This window comes from Typha latifolia, chromosome 15 (genome assembly GCF_019914945.1).
Source record: "Typha latifolia isolate L0001 chromosome 15, TyphaL0001v2, whole genome shotgun sequence".
Lineage (NCBI taxonomy): Eukaryota > Viridiplantae > Streptophyta > Magnoliopsida > Poales > Typhaceae > Typha > Typha latifolia.
The window spans coordinates 8,538,312-8,564,358 of NC_133100.1; the positions used below are offsets into that span (position 1 = coordinate 8,538,312).

General features: G+C 38.5%; 3 protein-coding genes and 1 pseudogene across 4 annotated transcripts; all 4 read left to right on the top strand.

The window, feature by feature from the left end:
• The first annotated feature begins 1,067 nt into the window (after window positions 1-1,067).
• Window positions 1,068-7,541, top strand: LOC140801878 (bZIP transcription factor 12-like). The gene is made up of 4 exons (XM_073157233.1): window positions 1,068-2,283; window positions 2,373-2,444; window positions 2,573-2,602; window positions 7,019-7,541. Exons 1-4 carry the CDS (start codon window positions 1,606-1,608, stop codon window positions 7,097-7,099), a joined length of 861 nt encoding a protein of 286 aa, XP_073013334.1. The 5' UTR covers window positions 1,068-1,605; the 3' UTR covers window positions 7,100-7,541.
• Window positions 7,542-7,561: 20 nt separating this feature from the next.
• On the top strand, window positions 7,562-9,466 carry LOC140801879 (uncharacterized). The gene is made up of 4 exons (XM_073157234.1): window positions 7,562-8,321; window positions 8,414-8,535; window positions 8,642-8,986; window positions 9,140-9,466. The coding sequence occupies exons 1-4, from the start codon at window positions 8,177-8,179 to the stop codon at window positions 9,266-9,268; spliced, it is 741 nt and encodes a 246-aa protein (XP_073013335.1). The 5' UTR covers window positions 7,562-8,176; the 3' UTR covers window positions 9,269-9,466.
• Window positions 9,467-10,028: 562 nt separating this feature from the next.
• Window positions 10,029-13,602, top strand: LOC140801880 (uncharacterized; annotated as a pseudogene).
• Window positions 13,603-16,218: 2,616 nt separating this feature from the next.
• LOC140802355 (uncharacterized) lies at window positions 16,219-24,709 on the top strand. 2 transcript variants are annotated; one of them, XM_073157859.1, is made up of 15 exons: window positions 16,219-16,769; window positions 16,848-16,933; window positions 17,557-17,708; window positions 17,788-17,852; window positions 18,000-18,194; window positions 18,278-18,332; window positions 18,944-19,210; window positions 19,336-19,469; window positions 20,496-20,685; window positions 20,833-20,892; window positions 20,973-21,215; window positions 21,667-21,925; window positions 22,004-22,209; window positions 22,899-22,949; window positions 24,055-24,709. In XM_073157859.1, exons 1-15 carry the CDS (start codon window positions 16,600-16,602, stop codon window positions 24,343-24,345), a joined length of 2,424 nt encoding a protein of 807 aa, XP_073013960.1. In that variant the 5' UTR covers window positions 16,219-16,599; the 3' UTR covers window positions 24,346-24,709. The 2 variants fall into 2 exon arrangements, with proteins under 2 accessions (XP_073013960.1, XP_073013961.1); XM_073157860.1 differs by having other exon boundaries at window positions 16,716-16,769; window positions 17,544-17,708.
• Window positions 24,710-26,047: the final 1,338 nt, after the last annotated feature.

A 26,047-nucleotide genomic window follows, 5' to 3' on the forward strand; every position in this document is an offset into this window, starting at 1 on the left:
AAATAATAAGATGCGTTATAACGTATGTTTAAAAATGTTCATATATTTATTTAATTTCTCAAATGCCAGTTCTAAATAATAAGATAGAGCGTATTTATCGAGTAATACTTTTATAGATCCAAGATAGGACCATTTCGTTGATGCTAAAGTTTGACAGGTTTAGGTAGATACTTATTGATGCATGATCATCTCAAGTTTTCAACGATTTAATTAGCTATATATGTAGCTTTATAATAAAAAAGTTATAATTTTATTTTTTTTTGCAATTGGCTTCATTCGCCACATTATGCTTCGTTGGAAAAGATGTGATAGATTTATTATGATTCAATAAGATGTGCTAAAATTATTGATTAATAACAAATCCAAAGTTGAATTTTCTTTCTTTGTTTTTTTTTAATCAATGACATTTTAGATCCCAACTATTGCTTTTTGTTGGTCACAAACAAAGATATCCTCTGCAAATAGTTTAATTTCATTTCTTATTGTCATCCTTATGTGGTTCAGCAGTAAAAAGAGAGTTGTCTCAATATTTGTTTTCACTATTTTGCCTCTATTAACTTCTTTCAATTTTGACTCATAAAATCTAATAAGTCCTAGTAATTACCTACCAATCTTTTTTTTTTTTTGGCAAAAAAGAAAAAAATTAAGAACTTTTAAAATAACAACAAAGTTTATCATGTGAATATACCTACAAATGATAAAATTATATATGAGCTAACCATCCTTAGTCAATTCTGAGTACATCTGAAGTTGAAAACAAAAAATTGGTAAAATTAAATTCAGCATAATTAAAATTATTAAATAAGTCAATTAATATATTGACGTGCATTCGATGATACAATCGAACCGGCTTAGAAAGGATTGTTCAAATAGAATCTCAATTGATCAACAAATATCAAACTTTGAATGGCTGCTTTGGAGATTACACCTGACAAAAAAAACAAGTTCATATTTTTGTTCCACAACAATAAGATAATAGAATTAAAGAATAGCTTATATAATTAACAAACAAATAGTATAGTAGGTGGCTTATTATATTCAGACATTGAAGCGATGAACCATCAGATGAGATCGACACATCTCGCGTCATTAAAAAGTCCACATTCTTAGTACCATCTTGGCCGGGCACGGCAATCCCTAAAAAGAATCTCTTTTCAGTTACCGAGAAAACCTCCAAAGGCCGGTCGTGTACTACGTACGATGACCACCCCCAGTAATCTCACCTTCCTCTTTCTCTATCTTCTTTAAGCTAAAGAAAAAGTTAAAAAGAGGAGCGGTACTCGTTCACGTCGGTGTCGATACCTTGGCCGGGGGAGGGGAGGGGAATTAATTACCAAGTCAACCCGAAAACTGCAAATTTCCTCCGGGACAGAGGACCTGCCCCCCACTTACTACTTACGGCAACATCTGGAAGCCCATTTCAAGATTCAAAAAGGTATTCCGTTCCAGAAGCCTCTTTAGAACTCTCGACTTGGGGCTTCTCCTTCTTCTTGTAATTTCTGGAGAGAGAGAGAGTTTTTCGCCAGAAACGTGAGAAGAGGAAGGCGAGGGAGAAGGGATCGGGGGGGAGTCCTAACCCTTATCCTAGGCGCTGGAATCCCTGCAATGGCGTCGTCGGGGATGGCGGCGACTTCCTCGTCGGCGACTTCGGATCTCCCACGCCAACCCTCTATATATTCCCTCACGATCGGGGAGATCATGGGCGATCCGGTCAAGAACCTCGGATCGATGAGCATGGACGACCTCATCCGCAATGTCTACGCCGAGGAGGGGCCGCCGGCGTACGGATCCGGCGAGGGTGACGCGGCGGAGGAGGCGGCGCCGGAGCTGTCGCGGCAGGGGAGCTTTTTGCTACCGAAGGGTATGGGGAGCATGACGGTGGAGGAGGTATGGAGGGAGATCAGCGGGGGGAAGAGGGCCTCCGGCGTGGACGACGGCGGAGGGGAGAGATCGGGGTACACGGAGGCGGTGCTGGCTGCGAATGGGGAGGTAACGTTAGAGGATTTTCTTACGAGGGCTGGGGCGGTTAGGGAGGAGGAAGTTAGGGTTCCGCCAGGGTCAATGCCCGGAGGGTTTGGTGTGGATCCGATGTCGGGGCAGCAGATGTCGCTCGAGAACCCGATCTTAACGTTTGGGAATGGAGTGGAGAGTGGCGGTGGAGGGAGAGGAGGGAGAGGGAGGAAGAGGACAGTGCTAGATCCGGAAGATAGGGTGGCATTGCAGAGGCAGAAGAGGATGATCAAGAACAGAGAGTCGGCTGCCAGATCAAGGGAAAGGAAGCAGGCAGGGCACCTAATTCTTGAATTTTAATTAATCAAGATCGGTTGGTTACATTTTGTTGAGTTAAATTCTTAGAAGATGAACTATTTCAGGCTTACACGGTAGAGCTTGAATCCTTAGTGACACAGCTGGAGGAGGAAAACAATGCGCTGCAGAGAGAGCAGGTATATTTTTATCTTTTAGATACCAAATGGATTCGAAATGCTTGATAATGCTTACTCTATTTCAATATTTGATCAATACTGCCAAAAAAAAGGATCTAATTATAAATATTTTTTAATATTATTTGCAGGACGAGCTTCTCAAGTTGAGGTTTAAGCAGGTATGTTTACTTCTGGTATCTAAGCACTAGTCAGTTGGCATAGTTCTGTAGTTCACCTGATTGAAATTCATTATTTTCTTACTTATAAGAATTAATGTAATACTTTAAAATTCTTTCTCGATTCTGTCTGTGCTCTGTATGTGATGCTTGAATGTTTGTCTTCTGGTAAGATTTTTGCTGCTATAGTCTTCCTATCAGTAATTTGTTTTGCATGTGCAACTTGAGTCAATTTCTGGTCATTTTTCTGCTGCTAAGCACTGTATGTTAGGAAACAACTTTCACATAGAACGATTTAAGTGTGGTAAATGCATCAGGACTTGGGTTGTTGAAACATTTGTAATTATTTTATATATTTCTACTGATATTCGATATTGTTATTACTGTATGAAAGTGTCAAAGGATTAAGCCAAATATTTTGCTTCCCCCACTACCCAGCCTCCCACCCTTTTCTCATTTCTTAGTTGCCATATCTTAGCATGGTCTTATTGGAGTGAATTTGAAGGGTGTTCAGCTAATGACAGTAAACTAGTAAAGCAGTTCCATTGCCTTTTTTACTCTGTGTGTGTGTGTGTGTGTGTGTGTGTTGGAGTTTCATTAATTACGCAAGGAGGCAGAAAATTTTAGGGTTATCTAAACCAGGTCTAAAAGTGCTTTCTCGTGTATGAACTATTTTATCTAACAATAATGCTATTTCTTAGCTTCAGTTCTATGTTTGGCAATTTGTCTCAATAAATGGTCTGTTAATGACTTTAGAGGGAAATTGATGAGGTTTTATGTGATAGAGGGTTGTAGTTTAATCCCATGTTCTCTTGCCTCATGAAATGTCTTGCAGTTCCATCATGAAGTTATGTTGCAAGTGATATATCTGATTGAGAGGATTGATTTTTGTGTGTTAGTATGTTGGAGATCTGTTGCTAGGTATGAAAGCATTGGCTAAAGGTGAACTTTATGTGGATAGGATATAATGTCATTGTCATGCAATGGATGATACCATTGAGGTTGGGAAAAGTCTAAATTGTAGTTAAAAAGAAAATTCATGCAATGGAGATAGTCAGAGAATGAGGTATAAATTGTATTTAAAAATAAAGTGCTAGATAGTCTACTCTTCGGTTTCTCATCTGTGTTACAACTCAGTATTGATATTATGAAGAGTCAGAATGTCTTAAGAGGTACTGTGTGCAACTACAAGTTTGTTTAAGTCATTTTATAATTCTTCATTACTTTTCTTCCATTTTTTTAGATGCCTGAGAGAGAGAGAGAGAGAGAGAGAGAGAGAGCTGCTACTGACACCCAAAATGACCTCAATAGAAATGCTTTTGTTTCATTATTAAAAATAGATTATGGCTGTTTTCAAAATGTATTGAGTTTGTACAGTTGTCCTATATGTGCAATGAACTATTTATTCCACACAGTAGATAGAAGGGATAAGCCATTTTCATATTGAAAATTCTGCCGTTTATAAATCTTTGAGATTGCTGTGAGATTTGCTTTCTTTATGGTTAAATTTTAAGGTTATTTTTTAGTGTGCAGTTCTTGGAACACGATCTCATAAAATATAGAAATAATGTCCACTAAAGATCAGCCTAAAACATGTTAGCACTACTAAGAGTAGGTACGCTGCTTTCTTTCTTCATAGTTTTGCCATGTTGAATACTTTTAAATACCTACTTTATGCTGTTCATAATTGTTTCTTAGTATTGTTATATATGATCATGCCATGTGATGTTAGGATTCCTTAGGAGCTGGTCCAAGGTACCATAATATGCTATGGTGCCATGTATTGCATATGAATGCTTATGCTGATCTAAACTCACCATGAAGTGTGCACTGCTTGAGGATGATCTTTCAACTAATAATATGGAAATATGTTGAAATTATGACATTTTCATTTTTGAAGGATCTCATTAGAAATGAGCCTATATTCATATTCACATTGAAGATTGCCATTTGGTTTCCATGGCAGTACGACATAAGGTCCCTCTAGGTCAGGTTGGTGTTGTTTCCAGATTGAACTACCGATGTGATGTAGATCTTTTCTACTGTTAGAAAGAAACTGTATTCTCTATGAGCAGCGACTTGTGTGATCTGAAGTACACAATATCTTCGGTTTCTTTGAATGCAATGGTGCCATAGGAATGTTCCTTTTAGGGAAAAAATTGTTACCCCAAAATTAAATAAGATTTTAATAAATAAATCATGAATCTTTCTCCCTTATAGTTCATGCATGCTTGTTGCATTCTTTCGTTTGGCTCTTTGGTTCTTGTACCTTAGAATAAGTCAGTAACCCCTAATGAAAATTGTCATTTGTTTTCTGCTTTAGACTTTGACATGTAAACTTTCGTGTTGCTTGCCTCTTGCATGTGCTTATAACCAGTGGCATCCCTATACACCAACAAGCCTAGTAGGTTTTGTGCTTCATCCCCTAACTCAACGATCTTCAGAATATAGAAGCTTGAAAGCTTGTAAGGCTTGGGTTTCTCTGTTGGCTGAATTTGCTTTGGCAGAGTGGCTCCATATTAGGGTTGGAATGCAAGTTATGCTTTAGCATGATAATGTGCATAGTGTCTCTCAGGCGATTCCTCAAGTTAGAGTCATCCCATTTGATTGGAAAAGGCTTGATGGTAAAATAGTGTCTATCATTACACTTTACAAATGTTGGGAGTTTCATAGAGCTGAATTCTTTGAATATGTTACAATAAGATAAAATTGCAAGATCTGTGAGAGTTGAGACTCACTGCTTTGATTAATTAATTAGATGAATATGCAAACTGCCGACCTTAGAAGGCTTTGCATTTGAATTTCTATTACATTATTGAAGTCTTATGTATCTGGCATGTTGACTGTGAGAGATATGTCGCAATCTATAGTGGTCAGTACAACTTGTAAGATCCCAACATATTTATGTACTTGGGAGAGTTGTTTGGGGGTATTCTTTTATTTCAATTAGTTAGGCATCTGTTCACAGGTTTGTGCCATCAAGCAACCTCTCCCCTAACTAGTTTGCATTCATGGCCTTCACAATAGCAGGATACTCATGTACTAGGACGCCCTTTAGCATTTTAATCATCATACTCCTCATAATTGTTAGATCATATTTTTGAAGTGCTAATTTTATGGAGTTTCAACTTTGCATTGATGCTGAGAGTTCAGAAATAGTTAATGATGAATCTGTTAATACTAGCATGTCTATGAATTCTTGGGCACGAGAAACATTCACTAGGCTAGGCCCAACTAGAGAGACATCTCTGTGGGAAGATATTGAATGAAACATGAGTGAATTTAAGTAAAAGTTGCCGTCAGGGTAGTGAAATTCATACGGTGGCAAGGCCATAGTTGATTCAAATTATCATAGTTGTTTGGACATCATATTTATGAAAATTTAATATCAATGATACCTAGATTTTGAGTAGTATGTTCGTTACTTTATCTTCTCTTCTACTGCTACTGTATGTGCTTTTAATTGTTAAGTGTGTGGCGTCCCAGATAGTTCCTGGCAATCGCAACTTAGTTCTTTTGATTTTTCACTGATGCGATCCTGTTTTTAAAATCCTCTTTTTTCCTTCATATGCAAGTATTGCCAATATCATGATTTATCGTCTGCATCATGTTCATAATATTCAGCTCAATAAACACTATACTGCTTAGACAACTTTCTGATACTTCAACTGTAGTGGTAGCATCTCAATATGCTTTCTAGTGTTTTATCGCAAAAAATTGAAAAATAAAATCTGTTTAACACTAGCAAGCCTTTGGTGTTTTATGCACCAAAGAGTTGAAATGAGGTATTTCACTATTGATCTGACTTGGAAGAATACAATCTTCTTGACATTCCTTAGTTCTCTTGGTTTTGATCTTCTTGACACTCTTAGTTCTGCAATTGGGAAACCTCCGGCGGTCAGCATGTATGCAACATTTGAAAGGTGCTTGTTATGTTCAAAGAGAACACTAACAGCACTAACATCAAAGGCCTCAATGTACTAGTCCTATAACAATTATTTATCCAAATTTCAAAAATATTAAGTATAGAAGAGGAAGTTTAAATTTGTAAGACACCACAACGCAAATTTTGGAGATAGTCAATATTGAGATATAAAACAATGATAAACGAAGGTGGTGTTTGGTTCATTGTATAAACAAAATACTTATTCATGAATTAGAACTTTATTAAATATATTTTATAATTAATTATTCGTTTATATATATTTTAATTAAATTTTATATAAAGTAAGTCACATGATAAGTTATGCAGAGAATTTTATCACAGTTAAAGAGTGATAAAAGTTATACACGTTTCTGAAATATTTTGTTCCCAACTTAAAGCTGTTTGTTGGATAATTTGCATTGTATTAATAAACTATGTTGGTGTATCTATCTTGAATTATACATTAAGCAGGCTGCTATTCAAATATATTGCAGCTTATGGAGAAGCGGATCCCAGTTACCGAGAAGAACGAACCGCGGCGTGCTTTGAGGAGGAGTAAGTCCTTGGAATGGTAGTAGTTGAGTCCTTAGAACGGTAGGATTCTGACTGATAACGCCCATCGGCTAAAGAAACATATAGGTGACTGCCTTCTGACGAATGTCACGTAGGGCGATCAAATTAGTTAGAGGTGTTCTTTGTGGGGGCAGGGAAAAATTAGTTAAAGGCGTTCATTGTAAAAAGCTCACAGAAGTGCGAACAAATTAGTTAGAGGTGTTCTTTGTGGGGGCAGGGAAAAAGTAGTTAAAGCATAACTGTCCTCCGATCTGTTCATTGGATGTTTTAACCATGATGAGGTTTTTCTTTGCTTAGAGTTCCCTGCCGATGATTCCTGTTTCATCGTGTCTTCATCATTACACTTGGAAATTATGGCTTTGTTCATCGTACAAATGCCTCCGCCGGTTTTTGTTAAAGCAAAACTGTCCTCCGCCGGTTTTTGTTACTGGCTGCTTGCAATCATCTGACTATTATAGTTTTTTTTTTCTCTTGATAGCATCAATCAGTTTTGTACCCCATGCTCAATGTGGACTATTTTGTAAATTGCTGGTGGTAAAAATGTGGACTATTTTGGAATATCAGATTTGAATAAAAAATTTCTATCCGATTTTAAAAATAAATATCGAATATCAATTTATTCACATATATATTTTTTACAATAATTTTTAATTTTTAATTTATTCACATATATGTTACGTTGCCCTAACTCAGTTTTGAACCACATGCTCAATGTGGACTATTTTGTAAATTGCAAAAATGGCCTGGAATGTAGACACGAAATTCAAAAATAGAAACACTAACGCGCTGTATGATTTTCTATTAACACTAGCCCCCGTCTTATTCTTTTAAGAATTTAAAAACTTTTTTATTGGTGCAAGTGAGTCTAAAATTTGACGTCTATCACCTTTTCCTAAAGCCTAGAAATTTAACAGCCTTGTTTTTTTAATAAAAGAAAAATTCGATCATCGATATTCGCACCAAGCTTTGCCTTTAATCGCCTCTCTAATCTTCCACCAAAGTAGCTTTGCACTCAAAAATCTGCTAAGCTGCAGGTCACGGCTCAGTCTTCTTCCCCACCAACTCTCTTTCTCCAAAGAATGGAGAGAGACCGCTCTATTCCCCACCTTCTCATTCTTACTCTCCTGTCATTCGCTCTCCAGCTCTCTACAGCGTCAGACACAATAGTCGTGGATAGCCTTGCTGAGTGGAGAAATCCCATCTTCTATGTGGGGGACACTATTGGTGAGTGCAGTCACATTCCCACTCCGAAATGCTCCAGATCTTCTCTTCCCTCAGTTGCCCCCTTTGTCATTTCTAACTACATTATCCCTCAGTTTTCAAGAACGGGCACCTACAAAATCTTTACCTCTTCCACAACGAGAGAGCTTTTGACCGCTGCAACTTTGCTCAAGCCACCCTTCTTTACGAAGGCAAGTCCATGCCCACCCATTTCACGGTATGATTATTCTCTCTTTTTTGCGTCTTGGGTGCATTAATTTATTTCAAGTTCTACGCTAGCTAAGCATACTCATGCGGTTCTCGAGTCTTTTATAACCTTCCAGTGGCATCCTACTCTAGCCGGTTACTACCACTTGTCGACAAAAGACACGTCTCGAAGCTGCGAGAATGGTGAGAAGGTCACTTTACTGGCTATCAACCCAGAACTCTTACTGGGGTTCTCTCCACTCACTGCTCCACCCCCAACCTCCGGTGGGAAACTCCCTTTCGTTCCCAGCTCGGCACCCTTGTCCTTTTACCCGGCAACTGGGCCGACTCCATCCGCTGCACCGTCATGGGACTCCAACGGTGACATGACCATAACCAGCAACCCGGCAATACCTCTTCCAACTGGAACCTCGGATACCGCCACCATCCTCCCGTTGCTCTACCCGGATGGTGATAACCAGGTACGCATAGATACATGCCACTCTCTTTTCAAAATTTGTCAAAAGATTATTCAGATGTCTTCTTGTTCTACTATATCCTATGAAAAGAAAAAACTCTATTTTTTTCACTCTTATTTATCTTAACTCTCTTTTTCGCTTTGTTCTTTGTCTCAGGCAATGGGAGTGGGTTCGTCGGTTGAAGTTGCAATGTCCTTGCTTGGATTCGTCATGATGTTCTCCTTAGAAATAGTGATCGAGGAGCTACTGCTTTACTTGGGCACTTGTGTAACTGCGATGTGCTAGAGTACTTATGTCTTGTATAACCTAGTCTTGCGTAGTCGTTTAAATAGTTGGCAGGCCCCATGTGGACGTTTTGTTTTGGTCATTGTGTCGTTTACCTTCTGGTCTTTCGAGCCCAATGAGAGGCTGTTGAATTTCTCCCTTGGCTTCCATCAGATGGATGGATGCCAAGCGAGTATTAAGAGCAAAGAATACGGAAAAGCTACAGATGCCTAAGATGTAAAAACAAACTTTTGAAACGTCTACAGATTATAGAACTTAGTTTGGCACTCCAAGACCATGCCCAAGCATCTCTCTTTATCTCCCCTTTATGTGTCCTAAATTCACAATGTGTTTTCTCCAGCACATAGAAACCACCTATGTATGCCCGTGGATCAGCGCCAAATTCTATTGAGCCTGACATTATATCTACAGACTAAGGACCCAAAGAGAGCTTTAATCAGTCAAATATCCACCAACTTTTGCTGGGTTAGCCTTGAGTTCGGCCAGGCCAGGCCAATCCAATCCAACCCAACCTTGAGCCCAAGTCTAGTTTGTAGCTAACCAACCTCGTGACTATTTAAGTCAAAATTCTAATCCAATTGGGCTAGCATCTCTTACCCTTTGTCTCTCTTCCCTATCAAGCAACTAGAAACTTCCAACTTCTAAAAGCTTTCACCCAACTGACATCCTTCTTCTTTTCGTATACTTTGTCTCTCTTCCCGCCCAAGCAACTACGAAAAGCCACCTCATACTTTCTCTCCGTCTCTCCCTCTCAGTCTCTCCCGGCATCTCTTCCTGGTCGAAGAAATGGATGCGTGCTTCCCAAGATTCCCAAACCATTACAGCAGGAACTAACAACACTAAATAGTATTACAAGATCATCAAAAAAAGAAGACCAGCGGCGGAGAACCATGGAGCTAGAACTAGGGGTGCAGATAACCAGATCAAGTAGCATCACCTTTGCATCCAGTGAAACCGACGCCGTCTTCGTCCTCCTTGCCCATCTACCAGGTACCAGCCATTTCCAACTAAAAAGTAATCCGGGAGCACAACTGAGTAAAGCTCTTTTCTCATTTAAATTGGATCAAAATCAAAGCAGGGTTCAAGAAAGATGAAATTGATGTAACCCTAAACGAGACGGGAACAGAGATTAGCATCAGCGGAGGAAGGGAGAAGTCATCAATCGAGACTGTGAGCTCGAGGAGGGTTAGGGTTTGGCATGAGGAATCAACCGATGGGTTCCGGAAGGTGTTCCAGATCCCGAATGGCGTGGTTCAGGATCAGATCGATGTGGGGTTTGAGGAAGAGGAGGGTGTTCTAGTTACTCTGATGCCCAAATTGGTAACGGGTGATGTATCCGGAATCGAGATCCAAGAAATCAAGGAAGAAAATGACGGAAGAGGAGAAACGGGTTCAACAAAATCCGAAGATAAAGAGATTTCTCAAGATAAAATTCGAGAAGGACAATCCTTTGATGAATTAGAAAATGATTCGAATAGAGAATTCGAGCCACAGGAAAAAGAAATGGCAATCGAAACACCGAGAGCAGAGGAAGCAGATTATTCTACAACACCTCCCGAACCTCTCCAATCAAAATCCTCGGAACTGAAGCAAGAAAACGAAGAGCACGAAGTAGGAGAACCAGAAAAGACACCAGACTCTACTCCGGAATCGAATCAAGAGCAGCAAGAGATGAGAAATTATTATCCAAGAGATGTAATAGACGAAGAGAAGAAAACGGAAAGCCCCATCGAAAAGACACCAGACTCAACTCCGGAACCCCAAAAATACACGGAGAAACCGGTATCGAATCAAGAGCGGCAACAGATAAAGCATCCTTACCAAGGATATCCAGAAGGAGAAGAAGAGGAAGAAGGAGGAGGAGAAAGAGAAAGAGGAGGAGGAGGAGAAGGAGAAAGAGGAGGAGAAAGAGGAGGAGAAGGAGAAAGAGGAGGAGAAGGAGGAAGAGAAGGAGAAAGAGGAGGAGAAGGAGAAAGAGAAGGAGAAAGAGGAGGAGAAGGAGAAAGAGAAGGAGAAGGAGAAAGAGAAGGAGAAAGAGAAGGAGAAAGAGAAGGAGAAAGAGAAGGAGAAAGAGAAGGAGAAAGAGAAGGAGAAAGAGAAGGAGAAAGAGAAGGAGAAAGAGAAGGAGAAAGAGAAGGAGAAAGAGAAGGAGAAAGAGAAGGAGAAAGAGGACGAGGAGAAGGAGAAAGAGAAGGAGAAAGAGGAGGAGGAGAAGGAGAAGGAGAAGGAGAAGGAGAAAGAGAAGGAGAAAGAGGAGGAGGAGAAGGAGAAAGAGAAAGAGGAGGAGGAGAAAGAGAAAGAGAAGGAGAAAGAGGAGAAAGAGAAGGAGAAAGAGAAGGAGAAAGAGAAGGAGAAAGAGGAGGAGGAGAGGAGCAGCAAGGTGAAGGTACCAAGACACAAGATTCAATTCCCGGATCTGAATCGGATCAAGAGCGGCAACAGATAAGGAATTTCGATGAAGAACAATATCCAAAAGAAGAAGAGCAGCAGGTAGAGAGTCGCAAAAAGAAGCACCCAGATTTAACTCCAGCAACTCTCAAACCCACGGAGAAACCGGTATCGAATCAAGAGCGAGGAGGAGAAGGAGAAGGAGAAGGAGAAAGAGGAGGAGAACGAGGAGGAGAAGGAGAACGAGGAGGAGAAGGAGAAGGAGGAGGAGGAGGAGGAGGAGAACGAGGAGGAGGAGAAAGAGGAGGAGAAAGAGGAGGAGGAGAAAGAGGAGGAGAGGAGCAGCAAGGCGAAGGTACCAAGATACAAGATTCAATTCCTGGATCTGAATCGGATCAAGAGCAGCAACGGATAAGGAATTTCGATGAAGAACAATATCCAAAAGAAGAAGAGCAGCAAGTAGAGAGTCGCAAAAAGAAGCACCCAGATGTAACTCCAGCAACTCTCAAACCCACGGAGAAACCGGAACGGAGTCAAGAGCAGGAACAGATAAAGCATTCCAATCAAGAGCAATACCCAAAAGAAGAAGGGCTGCAAGTAGAAAGTTCCCCCAAGAAGACAACAGATTCAACTCCAGCAACTCTCAAACCCACCGAGATACTAGAATCGAATCCGGAGCAGCAACAGATGAGGGATTCTAATCATCAAGTACCGAAAGAGGAAGTACCTGAACAAGATTCAGAAACCCTAGAATCCACGGAGTCGCCGGTGCTGGATAACGATTGCCATTTGTCAGGTGCGAATGAGGTCGGCGAAGAGTCGGAGGATGATTCAAATCACCATCGGCATCAAGAACAAGAACCACGGGAAACCTTGAGGACAGACTCGAAGGACAACGCAGATCACAATCGAGATCAAGAACAAAAAGGCCGTGAAACCATAACGCGGACGGAACCGCAGGAGGATTCAAATCAACAAGAAGCGCGGGAAACCCTAAGGAGGACGGAGTCAGAGTCGGATTCGAATCGCCACCGAGATCAAGAACAAGAAGCGCCGGAAAATCTAACGAGGAGTGAGGAGGAGGATTTAAATAGCAATCGAGATCAAGAAAATGAAGCGCGAGAAACCCTGCCGAGGGCGGAGGAGGAGGATTCAAATAGCAATCGAGATCAAGAAAATGAAGTGCTAGAAGCCCTACCGAGGGCTGCAGAGGAGGATCTAAATAGCAATCGAGATCAAGAAAATGAAGCGCCAGAAACCTTGTCGAGGGCGGAGGAAGAGAAGGACTCTTATCGCCATCGGGATCAAGAGCAAGAACCGTCGAAAACCCTTACGAGGATCGAGGAGGAGGATTTAAATAGCAATCGAGATCAAGAAAATGGAGCGCCAGAAATCCTACAAAGGGCAGAGGAGAACTCGAACCGCCATCGAGATCACGAACAAGAAGCGCTGGAAACCCTATCGAGGACGGAGCCGGAGGGGGACTCAAATCGCCATCGAAATCAAGAACAAGAAACAAGCCGGATACCATCAACCAACCGAGAAGACGACCGAGAAGCATCGGCAAAGGAGGAGGAACAAAAGGGATCGAGTGGAGATTCAGAAGAGAGTGGAGAAGTGATGGAGAAGGGAAACGGGGTAGGGAGGAGGGAGAACGGAAGAAACAAGAGGAGAACCTCGTCATTCCCCATCTCACAGTCGGCAGTTCTATCCGGGTCCGCACTTGTTCTGTCGCTCGCAGCCCTCGGTTTCCATCTGGCGCGTAATAGGAGACAACAATAGGAATGTCGGTGGGTCTGATGGTTTATGTGTACGGTTACATGGTTGTCTGATATATATTATTACACGAGAATTGTGGATCGACATTTGATGAGAATAGCGGCAGTTTCTATTCAACTTAAAACAACCTGTTGAATAATTAATTTCCAATGTAGATTTTTTTACTATGTTTTATGATCGCATTGACTAACATGGACAATGCTTGTATTCTTGTTACAAAATTATACTCATAAGTGGGGGCCCCAATGGGTTGGGGTTGGATAATCTTAGTCATAATATCGAATATGATCTAATTAATAAATGGGTTATATTTTATAGACATGAATACGATATGTTTACTAAACAAGTAACACAATATGATTAGTATATCCCATTTGATAAAATAACACAATTAATAGTAACCATACATTCAATTCTAACTTAAATCTATAGAACGACATCCAACATTAAGAAATTTGAGTTTCAACTTATAAAAACTTCCCCTCATCATCCTCGATAGTGGAGGTGTGAGTAGAGTTGCCACTCGTTAGCGATGTAGATCTTGTTGACTATCGTAATGGCAGGTCGATGGTGGCGCCGAGGTTGATGAGGTAGATCAAATGATTGATGGCAACAACACGAGCATGAGAGAAGGATGGGGATTCGTCGGAGATCCGAGGAGAGGAGGGGAGGGGGAAGGTAGGAGGATATCGTTAGGGAGGGAGGAGATAAGGGCGGCAAGTATATGCAGCTTTGGTGGAAAGGGGTGAGGGCTTTGGGTTTTTGAAGAGGGTCGGAGAGGTAGATCGAGTGAGAGCGACCGGGTGTAGGTAGATAGGAATTCGTCGAAGATTTGAGGAGAGAAGGGGATGAGGAAGGCAGTTACCTCTCATGTATCTGCGATGACGGAGGAAAAAGTGGCAAAGAGAGGAGATTGGAATGATGAATTATGGTAACCAACTTTGATGGAGATTTTAACTTTTGAGATTTCAAAGAGGTAGGAGGATAGGAGTTTGCTCGTGTGAGACTATGAGAGTGAGGGTGTGAGAGTTAAGGTTAGAACTTAGAAACTTGGTAGTTATATAGTATTGATTTGACTCGTATATATAAACATATCAAAACTGTTTAAATACTATAAACTCAAACTTGATCCGATCATTTATCAAGTTAGGAGAGTTGACCCGTTTACAATCCAAACACGATTAGACTACACTAATATTTAATTAAGCATCAAATTATTGAGTTGGGTCAAAATTTGTCATCCTTACACATAAATTTGAGCGCCAATAGTCTATACCGGAGAAGCTATCGCCGAAAATCTGTGATCATAGTCATAGGACTTGAATTTTCTCAAAAAAAATAATTATATTAAAACTCTATGAATATCCATGCACTTTCTCGTTATTTTTTTAGTATACATTCCCTGTAAACTATGAAAAACCTCCTCTTTGTATTAACAAAAAAAATATCAAATAATCATTTTAGTCTTAATGTTTTTCTCTTTTTTATTCTACAACAAATATAAAAAAGTCATAACAGGGTTTAATATTGATAAAAAGATTTAATGGATAATTATCGAAAGAGACTTTTAAAAAAAAATTATAGTTAAGGAGGTCAATTTTAACGAATAAAACTAAGATCTATGCGAAAATGGCATTAATTGAGGAGTCTGACTCTAGATGTAATTATCCATATTTCTTATTATAGTGTCTGGGTTTGGTTATGACATGTGGCTTGTGAGTGCAAAATGAATTTAGTATCATAAAAAGTATTTTTAATAGATATTTGTATCATACTGATGAGTTCAAATCTAAATGATGGTTAGATGAATTTGCTCTACCCGTAGACAAAGGTTTTATTCGATCTTTAAGCAAAAGCTGATGCACAGCAGAAAAAAGATGATAGAGTGGTGGCATTTGATACAAATCATTCACTTGATTGTAATAGTAAATATCACAATAGTGAAAAACAATATATTAAGCTTAAGGGCACTAAGAAAATATGACAAAACGAATAATCTAGTAGAGATATATCCGCAAATGATCTAACATCAGCCTGCGGTACCGTCATGACTCATGATTCAATAGTTATAGATATGTAGTTCTGTGATGTAGAAAGATTAAGAAATGATCCAACACATAAAAATTCAGACAGCAGACAAGAAAACAAAAGATCCTCACCCATGAATGTTGCAGATACAATGGTGAAGAGGAAGCACTTGCAAACAACAAGAAGATGGCAGTAGAGGGGTGGGGTCATGCAGACAATGGCGTCGGCGTCGGCGGCGGCGGAAGGAGGCAAGGAGAGAAGCGGCAAACAATCTATATCTAATAAGAAGAAAATTAGAAAATTAAAATACCAAAATAAAGAGAGGTGGAAGGTGGGGAGGAAAAAATTGTGATAAGCGATAGTGGAGGTGAGCAATCAGGGTGGAAAGGGATGTAAGCAGCTACCGCTAAGGAGCGGGCGACGGAGGTGAGAAGGTGACGATGGTAATCAGGAAGAGTTCTCTATATATAAAGGAGAAAAAAACATCTTGCCTTAAACCCTAATAAAGTTAGGGTCTAACGCACAATCACGGTATATTTTTTGTACGCAATATACTCGATTATAGAAATGTGTGTAAATACTCAATTTTAATATTCTAATTTTGTTATCATCAAAACCTAATTTTCTTTTTGTGTGCAAATAACTCTCCGCAATGTGTCAGAGGAATTAAATTTAATTTAAGAAAAGAAAATGTGGAGGAATTAAATTTTGATAGATAAATAAGGCGTGCTCCAATAACGCAGCTTTTAAGTTCTAAGCCAATGTAGAATCTAACGATTACCATCTTGAAACAAGTCTAATGTAAGGAAGTCTTTTTAACATCACGATGAAATGAACAATAAACACGTGATTGCTTCCCTGGATTTTGCGTTGGAGATGACCTTTCTCTCACGGCGATAACACCTCTCTCTTCCTTTTGATCACGTCCAAATCACTAGCTTTTTTCATAAAAGACGCATAAGCTTAGAGCGAAACCCTAGAATTCCCGATTGGACCCAGTGATTCTTCGGAAGAATTTGGTCGATTCCTGCGCCTCTCTCTTGCCTGGATCGATGAGCAAGAGATTTGAGGGAAATTAGGCTTCGCTCTGGAGCAGGGATGCGAATCCCGAGGTGGATCTGGCTTGCTAATCATCTATGTTTCGGAGAATAAGATGGCTCGTTGGCCCGAAGACAACGAAATCGTCATCGAAGAGGCTTCACAGTTCGGGACGCGCGCTATTCAAATCGCCAGATATGTTCGAGACCGCCCACGAGATCGCCATTTATATCCACCGGTTCCACAATCTTGATCTCTTCCAACAAGGGTAATGATCGATTTTTTTTAAAAAAAAAAATTCGTGTTTTTGATGTAGTTAGTTGAAATGATTGTGGTTGGGTTGCAGGTGGTATCAACTTAAAATAAATGTGAGATGGGAAGATAGTAGCCGAGAATCGTGTGGTACTCCCTCAAGAGTCGTGCAGTACGAAGGTGATTTTGTCTTTTTGAATGTATTAAATAATTTTACAGTAAAAGAAGAAGAAGAAGAAGAATGTATTAAATAATTTTTGTTTCTGATATCTTTTTTTTCCTTCAAAAAGTAGCTGTATTTGACTAAGTTGTATAAATTGAAGTGATACAAAGACAAAGTAAAATAGGAGAGCATGGAAAGTGACATGATGATGACTGAGGAATTATTTGTTTTGAAGTGTTATGACCAAAATGGTTGTCATATTATCTTTTGGTTACTAAAAGGAACAAGGAAAGACGGAAGTAATTAGTGAATCTGGAATCTTGGAGGGGGGAGTTGGATTGTTTTTTAATTAAGGAGGATAAAATAGAAGGGTCATAAGGAAAAAAATGGCTAGAATGTATTAAACGAGTCTTTCTTTGGAGAAACACTGAAGCCCATTTCAATGTTCCTAAATGAAAATTTTATGTCGAGAGACAATTTTGCATTATCTTTGACCAATTTTATGGTTTTTAATGATGCAAATGGTAGCTTGGAACAATAGCTATCTGATACTATCTTCTTGAACTGATTTTATATTTTACTTTTCCTCACATTCTGATCTTCAGCTAATAGTTAATGACATGCTAGGTGGATTGTGCAGCTCCTGATTCCTCGGCTGGTACATTGGGTGTTTGGAGGATAGATGATACTGACCACAGCTTTTACACCCAACCTTTTCGAATCAAATATGCTAGACAAGATGTTTTTCCTTCTGTTATGGTCTCTTTCAACTTCTTTATAGGACAAGATGAGGTTGGCCTGAGTTTTTATTATTCTCCTGATACGCTGAATTCAATTTTCCTGCTACACACTCACATTTTCTTTATACTAGGGTCTGTCAACTTCTGCAGTAATACTGAAGTTTGAGCTTTTGTACGCTCCGATATTGGAAAATGGGTGAGCAGACAAACTTATCATATGCTATCTAAATTCTTGGCCAACACTAAGTTTCTCTAAATATTCTCTGAATGAACATTAACATTTGCAGCATGAGGCAATCTCTTTGTGCAACCAAATCTAAATATTTGTTCCTTTTTGTCATAGAGATGAAATGGAGCCTTCTTTTGATGCATTTCCGGCTGCCGTCCATGAATTCAGAGTTCCTTATAAAGCACTGCTTGGTTTGCATTCATATTGTCCCGTCCATTTTGATGCTTCCCATGCAGTGCTTGTGGATCTGACAATACACATTGGTTTTCTGAAAGCTGGTACAGCTACATCTTCATTGAAGGTATTCAGGTTTGTGAAAATTTCTTAAAGATATTTTACTTACTTGATCTCAGATGCGTTATCCGAAATTAATATGAAATTTGACATTCCAGTGCTTCTAACATGATGGAAAAGAATACTGAGGAACCTTTCAAAAGACCCAATCAAGTATGTGTATGCTTCCCTTTTTTCTTGCATCTGTTTCTAGAGTTTACAAATTTATTAGGGGAGTATTTGAAAGGGAAACAGTTTGATTGGGATGATCAGTAATTATTGTCTGAATAATTGTCCACTAGCTCGGTGGTTACTTAACATCCTGATTAAGTCATTATTACACTATTACCACCCCTACCCTTCACATGCAGTGGAAAGATAATTTTGGATGCTTCAGGACTAGTACTCTTGGTTCATAAGAATTGTAGTTTTAACACGAATGATTTTGCTTTGAATAGTGTATTGTGATATTGATATGAGACAGTATCCAATATTTCATTATTTTGATAAGTGAAGACTATCTGCCATAAATGTAGCAGCCTTCTGGGAAATGATGCATAAAGTTTTATCACGATGTACATTAATATCTTATGCTAGTGACATTAGAGGAGTTACCGATGATTCTCTTAAATGATAATTGAGAGTTGATGATGCCTTAGTACTTTGAGCTATATATGCTATTTGTAGTGAGCTGAAGGTGGAACTGAGTCCTAGACTTATCAAGGTAATGAGTGCACTTTTTTAGTTGACCCACAAAATTAGCTACTTTGACATTTTCTATGCAGATATTGGGTCAAGGGTTGGGCTCAAAAGCAATTGAGCTTGTCAAGTCATTGTTAGCGTCTCGCATAGTACTTCTTGAAGAACTTCAGAAGATAAGCAAAGCAGTTGGTCAAACTATTGATGATCTACATAGTGTTGACTTAAATCTGGGTAGATTTGAATTAATTGATTCTTCTATGAAAGTTGGTCTGCCTAATTCTAATATGGGAAGTTCTGGGAAGACTATGGGAGTTGGACGATTGGCTGGCATATCACAAAATGTTCTTGAGGTATCATACTGTTTTGGTACAATTAAACTCCATTTTCTCCTAGCCTGGTAGTGGTTGTCTTCCTCTGTGTACTTAATGGTTATAGCACTCTTACTGAAGTGCTAATTTGATTTATTCTTATGCAGAAATCTGACTGGATGGCTGATTTTGGAAATGATATAGTGCTCTTTACACTTTCCAAGGAAGAACTGTTGGATGTCTTTCTTACTGTGGGCAGTCAACTTTCATTTATATGGAATGAATTTTTGAAGTTCCATAGGTGATGAACTCTTCCATTCTCCCTCTCAATTTCTTTTTCTCATTTCAAGAACTTATTTAGCTGAATAATTTCTGGTTGGGATTCCCCAAGCATATCATTCATCAGTTACTACAGTCGAAAAATCCAGTGTTACATATGTGGAATACGAATTATACGGTCAATGCGCTGCTACCTAACATTACTGTATGTAATTGTTTTCACACATATGCACAGTCAGCTTGGAAGAGGCCTGTATTATGTAATCCTAAAATTTAGTTTTAAAATGCTACTTTAGTGGAAGAATTCCAATTGGTTACCAGGTGTCTTGCGATCACCATAATGAACGTAATCAGCTAACTTTTGTTAGCAATATGTATTGGCTAAAGAACAGCTCAAAGAAAGAAGTTCCGGGAAGATTAGGCAGTTCCTTACACCCGGCTTTCTGCCTGTCATCAACTCCCCAGAAATTTGGGGGCCAAAGCCAAAGTGACACTAGATGACTGGTTTGCCATGAAAGTTATAAGCCCAGCTGATGATGGTTAGATATGCTACCTTCTTTGTTGTAGTTTATACTTGTGTAAGTGTTTAGAGTCACTCTTGTAGTTCCTCCAGATGCAGAATTAATCTATAGGAGGGAGAATGTTGGAAAGTTCTATCAGAGGATCTTTTTTTTTTCTGATCTGAGTATTTCTCTTCATCTCCTAGGCATTGTTAAGCCAACTATTCATATTGAGCTCTATATCTTATGGCCTTATTATCTTCAAATCTAATATGCAAAATTTGCCATGTCAAAATCTAAGAATTTATTGCTCTATTTTTTAAACTAGTGATAATAATCTTCTAAGGGTTGCAATATAAGATTGACCTAACTTTATGCACTAAGCTATTTCTCCTGTGAAATGTGCTTCAATTTAGCTAAATATGCTTGAACTTTGCGTGGAATATTTGATGCTATGTGCTGATTATGAGTAGATTCCTTTGGCAGGTCTTAGTTGCTGTAATTTTTCAATGAATTCTTGTAAACCAGGTTACTTTGTTCCACTACAGGGCTAATCGAATCAAGATAATGGAACATCTACATGATGTTTGGGCTTCTGATCGCAAGGCAGAATGGTCAATTTGGACTGTTCATTCAAGAATTGATATTCCTCACCGCTACTTGAGAAGCTGGGCTGTTGATTCTTCCCATCCTAACTCACTTGGAAAAGTTGTAGCCCCACGGAAGTTCACTGATGATGTAATTATATATTCATATCTCAAAAGCCAATAACTTCTTATTAATGTTATGTTTTAGTACTACTTCCAAATTCTTGTATTAGTAGATATTTCTGGCTATTGACTTGTTAAGGAGTGGCTACTGAGCAATTTAGTTTTTCATGTGCAGCCAGCACAAAATGCAACATCACGTGCTGTACTCCATAGGAAAAGCATTGCACAAATGAAGGTTAGACATGTTTGTTTGAAAATACTTTAGTAGCTGCAAAGTTTTAGTTGTAGATTTTAAAGGATGTGAAAGTGTTGCAGATTAATAGCCTGTCCATTCAAGATATGCATATGTTTGGTGATCCTTCGCGTGTTCCAGTGGTTCTTATTGAACAGCATGTCATGAATGTTCCACATCATGGATCTGGCGACAACTCATCATTGAAACCGTTGGAGAAGAGTGCTACCATTGTTCTACCTAAAGGACCTGGAGTGCCCAGACTTGGAATTGGCAAAAGAAATAGTCGTATACTGAAAGTTGTTGTCTTTGTGCACGGATTTCAGGTAAGTAGTATTTAAATGGCAGTAAATTTTGAACTTGTAATGGTTGTGGTATTCTGCTGCACAATATATGTCTGCCTTAGATTATGGAGTTGTTTTCCATATTTTTTTCTCTTTGGCATAATTCCTTGTTCTTGTCTACCACCTTATTATATTAATCATGCGGAGAAACACTGTGAATTGGAAGCAAATAGCATTACACTGGATTCATTAACTTTTAATATTTTGAATTGTACCAGGCATTTGCATGAACTTCCATGATGCCATACTATGTCCCTTTTCTAGCTTATTGTATGTAACTTTTACGCTTGTGTTCCATTTAAATTTGTTTGTTAGTTGCCTAGTTCTACTTTCAATTGTTAAATGTGTTTTTCCTGATATTTCTGTAATTTATCCATTTCTCATATTCCACCATATAGCGAATTGACTCTTTCTTCAACCAAAAAAATAATAGGGGCACCATCTGGATTTACGCCTTGTTCGGAATCAATGGCTTCTGTTAGATCCTGGAGCCGAGTGTCTCATGTCTCAGGCTAATGAAGAAAAAACATCTGAAGACTTCAGAGAAATGGGTAGCAGGTTGGCAGAAGAAGTGATAACTTTTCTTAGGAAGAAAATTGATAAGCTTTCAAAGTATGGAGGCTGCAAAGATATAAAACTTAGTTTTGTCGGGCATTCCATTGGAAATATCATTATAAGAAGTGCTTTAACAGGTTTGTGTCCACATTTTCCATGATATCATTTAGGATCACTGTATTTTATTTCATTGCTAATAGCTCTTCAATTAACAGAGAGTATGATGGCACCTTTCTTGAAGCACCTTTACACATACATGTCAATATCTGGACCACATTTGGGTTATTGGTACAGCTCAAACTCCTTATTCAACTCTGGATTGTGGCTCCTGAGAAAACTAAAGGGAGCCCAATGCATTCATCAGCTCACAATCACTGATGATCCAGATCTCCAGAATACTTTCTTTTACAAGCTCTGTAAGGTAATATGACCTAATTTATCAGAGTTGTGCAGTGAAAGTGTAACTGGCATAATCTGTGTTAGCTTAGGTAGGAAAAATGCACTTCTAGTTATAGTGAGTTTCGATAACATAAAATTCATCAGTCCTTGAGTTACAGAACGTTCCTTGTTCCTTTATTTATTAGCAGCTTTATTTTTTTAGAATTGTAATTTGTTTTAGAATATACTAAAGGTACACCTGAGCCATTTCTGTTTGGTGATCACTATCATATTTGATATCTTCTAAACTGGTTTTGAAACTTAATGAGCTGGTTGTTTGTGTTGCCCTTTCTTACCACTATTTAAGGTAATATGTAAGACTATTCATTGTCCCTTGAAGCTTGCATTTCCCTTTATTTGCCTTCATGGGAAAAGAATTAAATCAATTAATGAAAAAGATATTGCAACTTTTCTATCTATGGACAATTATTTATTTTCATCCAACTAGTTTTGTTTACTGATAAACAAGGACACGTGCGATGTTATAGATTGAATCCTTTACTTCTTTGTTGTTAGTATGAAATTGCATTTTCATCATCATTCCACTGCTTCTGGACATCAGTATTTTGCTGCTTGTGTATTTTGCCGTTTTTTGCTTGATTCTACATGATATTATTGATTTCTTTCTTTATATTATTAAAAAAATTGATTAGTTTTCTTATCCTTTTTCAGCATAAGACATTGGAGCATTTTAAGAACATTATCCTATTATCGTCACCACAGGTACTGGTTTTCATAAAAATTGTCTATAAGCAAGTGAAGTTTATCTTGCATGGAATTTAAATAATATTTTGGTATTTTCTATCAGAGGCATAATACTTGATTGCATACTATCCTTTGGAAAATCTCTCACTTATCGTAATTTATATTGAAAACAAATCCCACATAATAGGGGGCAATGAGAAAATATCCCCAGAGGCACACTTGAATGGGATAGGAGAGGCAGTCCAGATGGGCTGCCACCGCAAACCCATATTCATGGGTATATTGAAAAGCTGTGGTACATATCATTCAAGAATTGTCTGCATTTTGTTCCTTAATTCAATACCATTCTCTCAGTTGCCTCTGTGTTAAATATGGTAGTTTATTCCCTGTAAACAAGGGTTTACATGTCTGGCGGTGCAGTGCACTTGGTATGTACTATGCCAGCAACTTGCCAGCAGATTTCTTGAGCAGACAAACACACTTGTGGATCTGACAGTAAAGGTTGTGTGGACACCACACATATGATTTAAGTAATCATTATGTGCCATTCTAAACTCATTGCTGGAGGTCAGAGAGCGTAGAGAGCATTGACTGTGGTCATGAGGTTTAAAGCCCTGAGAACCTTGTGTTAAGAGCCTTAGCCCCTGAGTAGAATTGCAAAACTACTGTTACTGCTATTTAGTCTAATGAATTTCATCTGTATGAATCGTCATTTGTTTTAGCCCAATAGATAGTTCAGCTCTTTTCATTTTTACGTCGCTATTTTCATGTCTAGAGTCTCTGGACTATATGACTTTGTTTTATAGTCTTTTTCCAGATGTTCAGCTCTTTTCATTTTTACATCGCTATTTTCATGTCTAGAGTCTCTGGACTATATGACTTTGTTTTAAAATCTTTTTCCGGATGTTCAGCTCTTTTCATTTTTACATCGCTATTTTCATGTCTAGAGTCTCTGGACTATGTCTTTGTTTTAAAGTCCTTTTCAGGATGTTCATCATGATCAGTCTAGTAGGTTTTAAAGATGAAAAGGTCACCTTCCAGATATATACATAAAATTAATTACTGGGCATTTACAAATTAGACTTTGTACATATTTAATTACATATCATTACTGCCTTTACAGGATGGTTATGTTCCATATCATTCAGCCAGAATTGAACTATGCCAGGCATCTTGCTGGGACAACTCGAAAAAGGCACAGGTATTCTTGGAGATGCTCAACAATTGCTTGGATCAGATCCGAGCGCCCTCATCTGAAAGGCGAGTATTTATGCGCTGTGATGTAAACTTTGATATGTCCCCCCAAGGAAGAAATTTTAATACGATCATTGGTCGAGCAGCACACATTGAGTTTCTCGAAACTGACTTATATGCAAAATTTGTCATGTGGTCCTTCCAAGAATTATTCCTCTGATGGCTGCTCCACTTCACTTGTTGAAGCTTCCACATTTTGTCAATAACTCCTTCCCTACATTAACCTTAGCACAGTCTTCTGACTTAACAAGAAAGAGGGGTAAGAAAGTTCTTTTACAATCCCATGGAGAAGATGACCATGGAGCCTGATACTATATTAAAGGTGTATAATAGTATTAAAATTTATTTCTTTCAATTTGTAAATGTAATTATGTACTTCTGGTCTATTTCTTCTATATTAGTGTGCTTACATCAGAACATTGGTACTTTGGGTCTAGGGTTGGATCAGTGTATCATGTATTTAGTAACTTTTGGTTACTTGATGATCTGATGCTGGAATAAACATTGTTTATGCTTCGCGATAACCATTTCGCAATCAATTGAAGGTTCAAGCACTCGTGCTGACACTAGTTATTCCTTCGCATGCACAACCACAGATGAAGCTAGTTATGAAAAATCAAAGGGTAGAGTTATAAACGGTGCCATGATTTTCATTTCATCATATGCAATATATCAACTACTGTAATTCATGATATATAGACTACTTTCATGTTGCTTCATACTGACAAAATTTTTGACTCAAGGAATGCCGTGGTTAGCCTTTGAGAATATAAACAGAAGTTGGATTTTCCACCACAATTAATCCATTCTTCCTTTTTTCCCTTACCAAGGATACCTATCAGCTGTCCTGATACATCTTACCGAGGGCAATTTTTAGTGGAACATAAAACTTCCAGGCAATTGACAGTAACATGCAAAAAATGATTCCTCCAAAGAATGTAAAAGATTTAGGCGAGGATACTCCTGAAGACGTGTGCTACTTTGGAATAGAAATCATCAAGTCGCACAAATAAGCTCTTATCGATCACCATCATTTCATTTCTCAATTTCAATGTTACACCAAAACTGAATTTCTTGTTTGAGAGCTGACTTCCTGTCTTCACCTTGATTATACTACTGAAATTATCATGAATAATTTAGAGAAGTAATGCCAGCAGTTATAAAATAAACACAATCAACACTCTACAAATAATTTAAGAATTCAAATACATGCTAAACTTAGCCAATGGGACGGTGCTCAAATGGTTAAAAAGGCTCATGTTGGATGGGTTTACTAAGATTCAAACCTCAATTGCACTGGTTTAACCGGCACACTGCTAAACTTAATTGGTCAAATGATTTTGATAGTGAACGCCAAAATCTGAAGTAAAGGATGGTTGCCTTTGCTAGGCCAACTCTCATATAGAGGAAAACAGGGGCCTGGGATATCAACAGCAGCAAACGTCAATAATCTTACCAACGAGCACACACAAAAGCTCGTTTGCACAAATGAAAGAATAAACTAAGGACAAAATCACCACATTACCTATAACTTTTAAGGATCACAAAACTACTCTTCTCAATAACTATCCCCTGTAACACAAAATTTAGAGAACCTCCAAAAGTTTTTCTACATATGATGTCTTATAATACACAATTAACTTGATCATAACGTCTTCTGAAACAAAATATTCACAATGAAACCTTTTCACTCCAACCATTAAAGTACAGTATGTCTTTTGGAGCCCAAAGAGCTTCGTTTAGGAAATCCATCAACTGTAGGAAATTAAAATCTCATAACTGAAACTAAATTATCAAACATTCAAGCTATGTGCCTATGAAAGTTTTTTCATTTTGGATAAAGAAGGAAATCCGAAATCAAT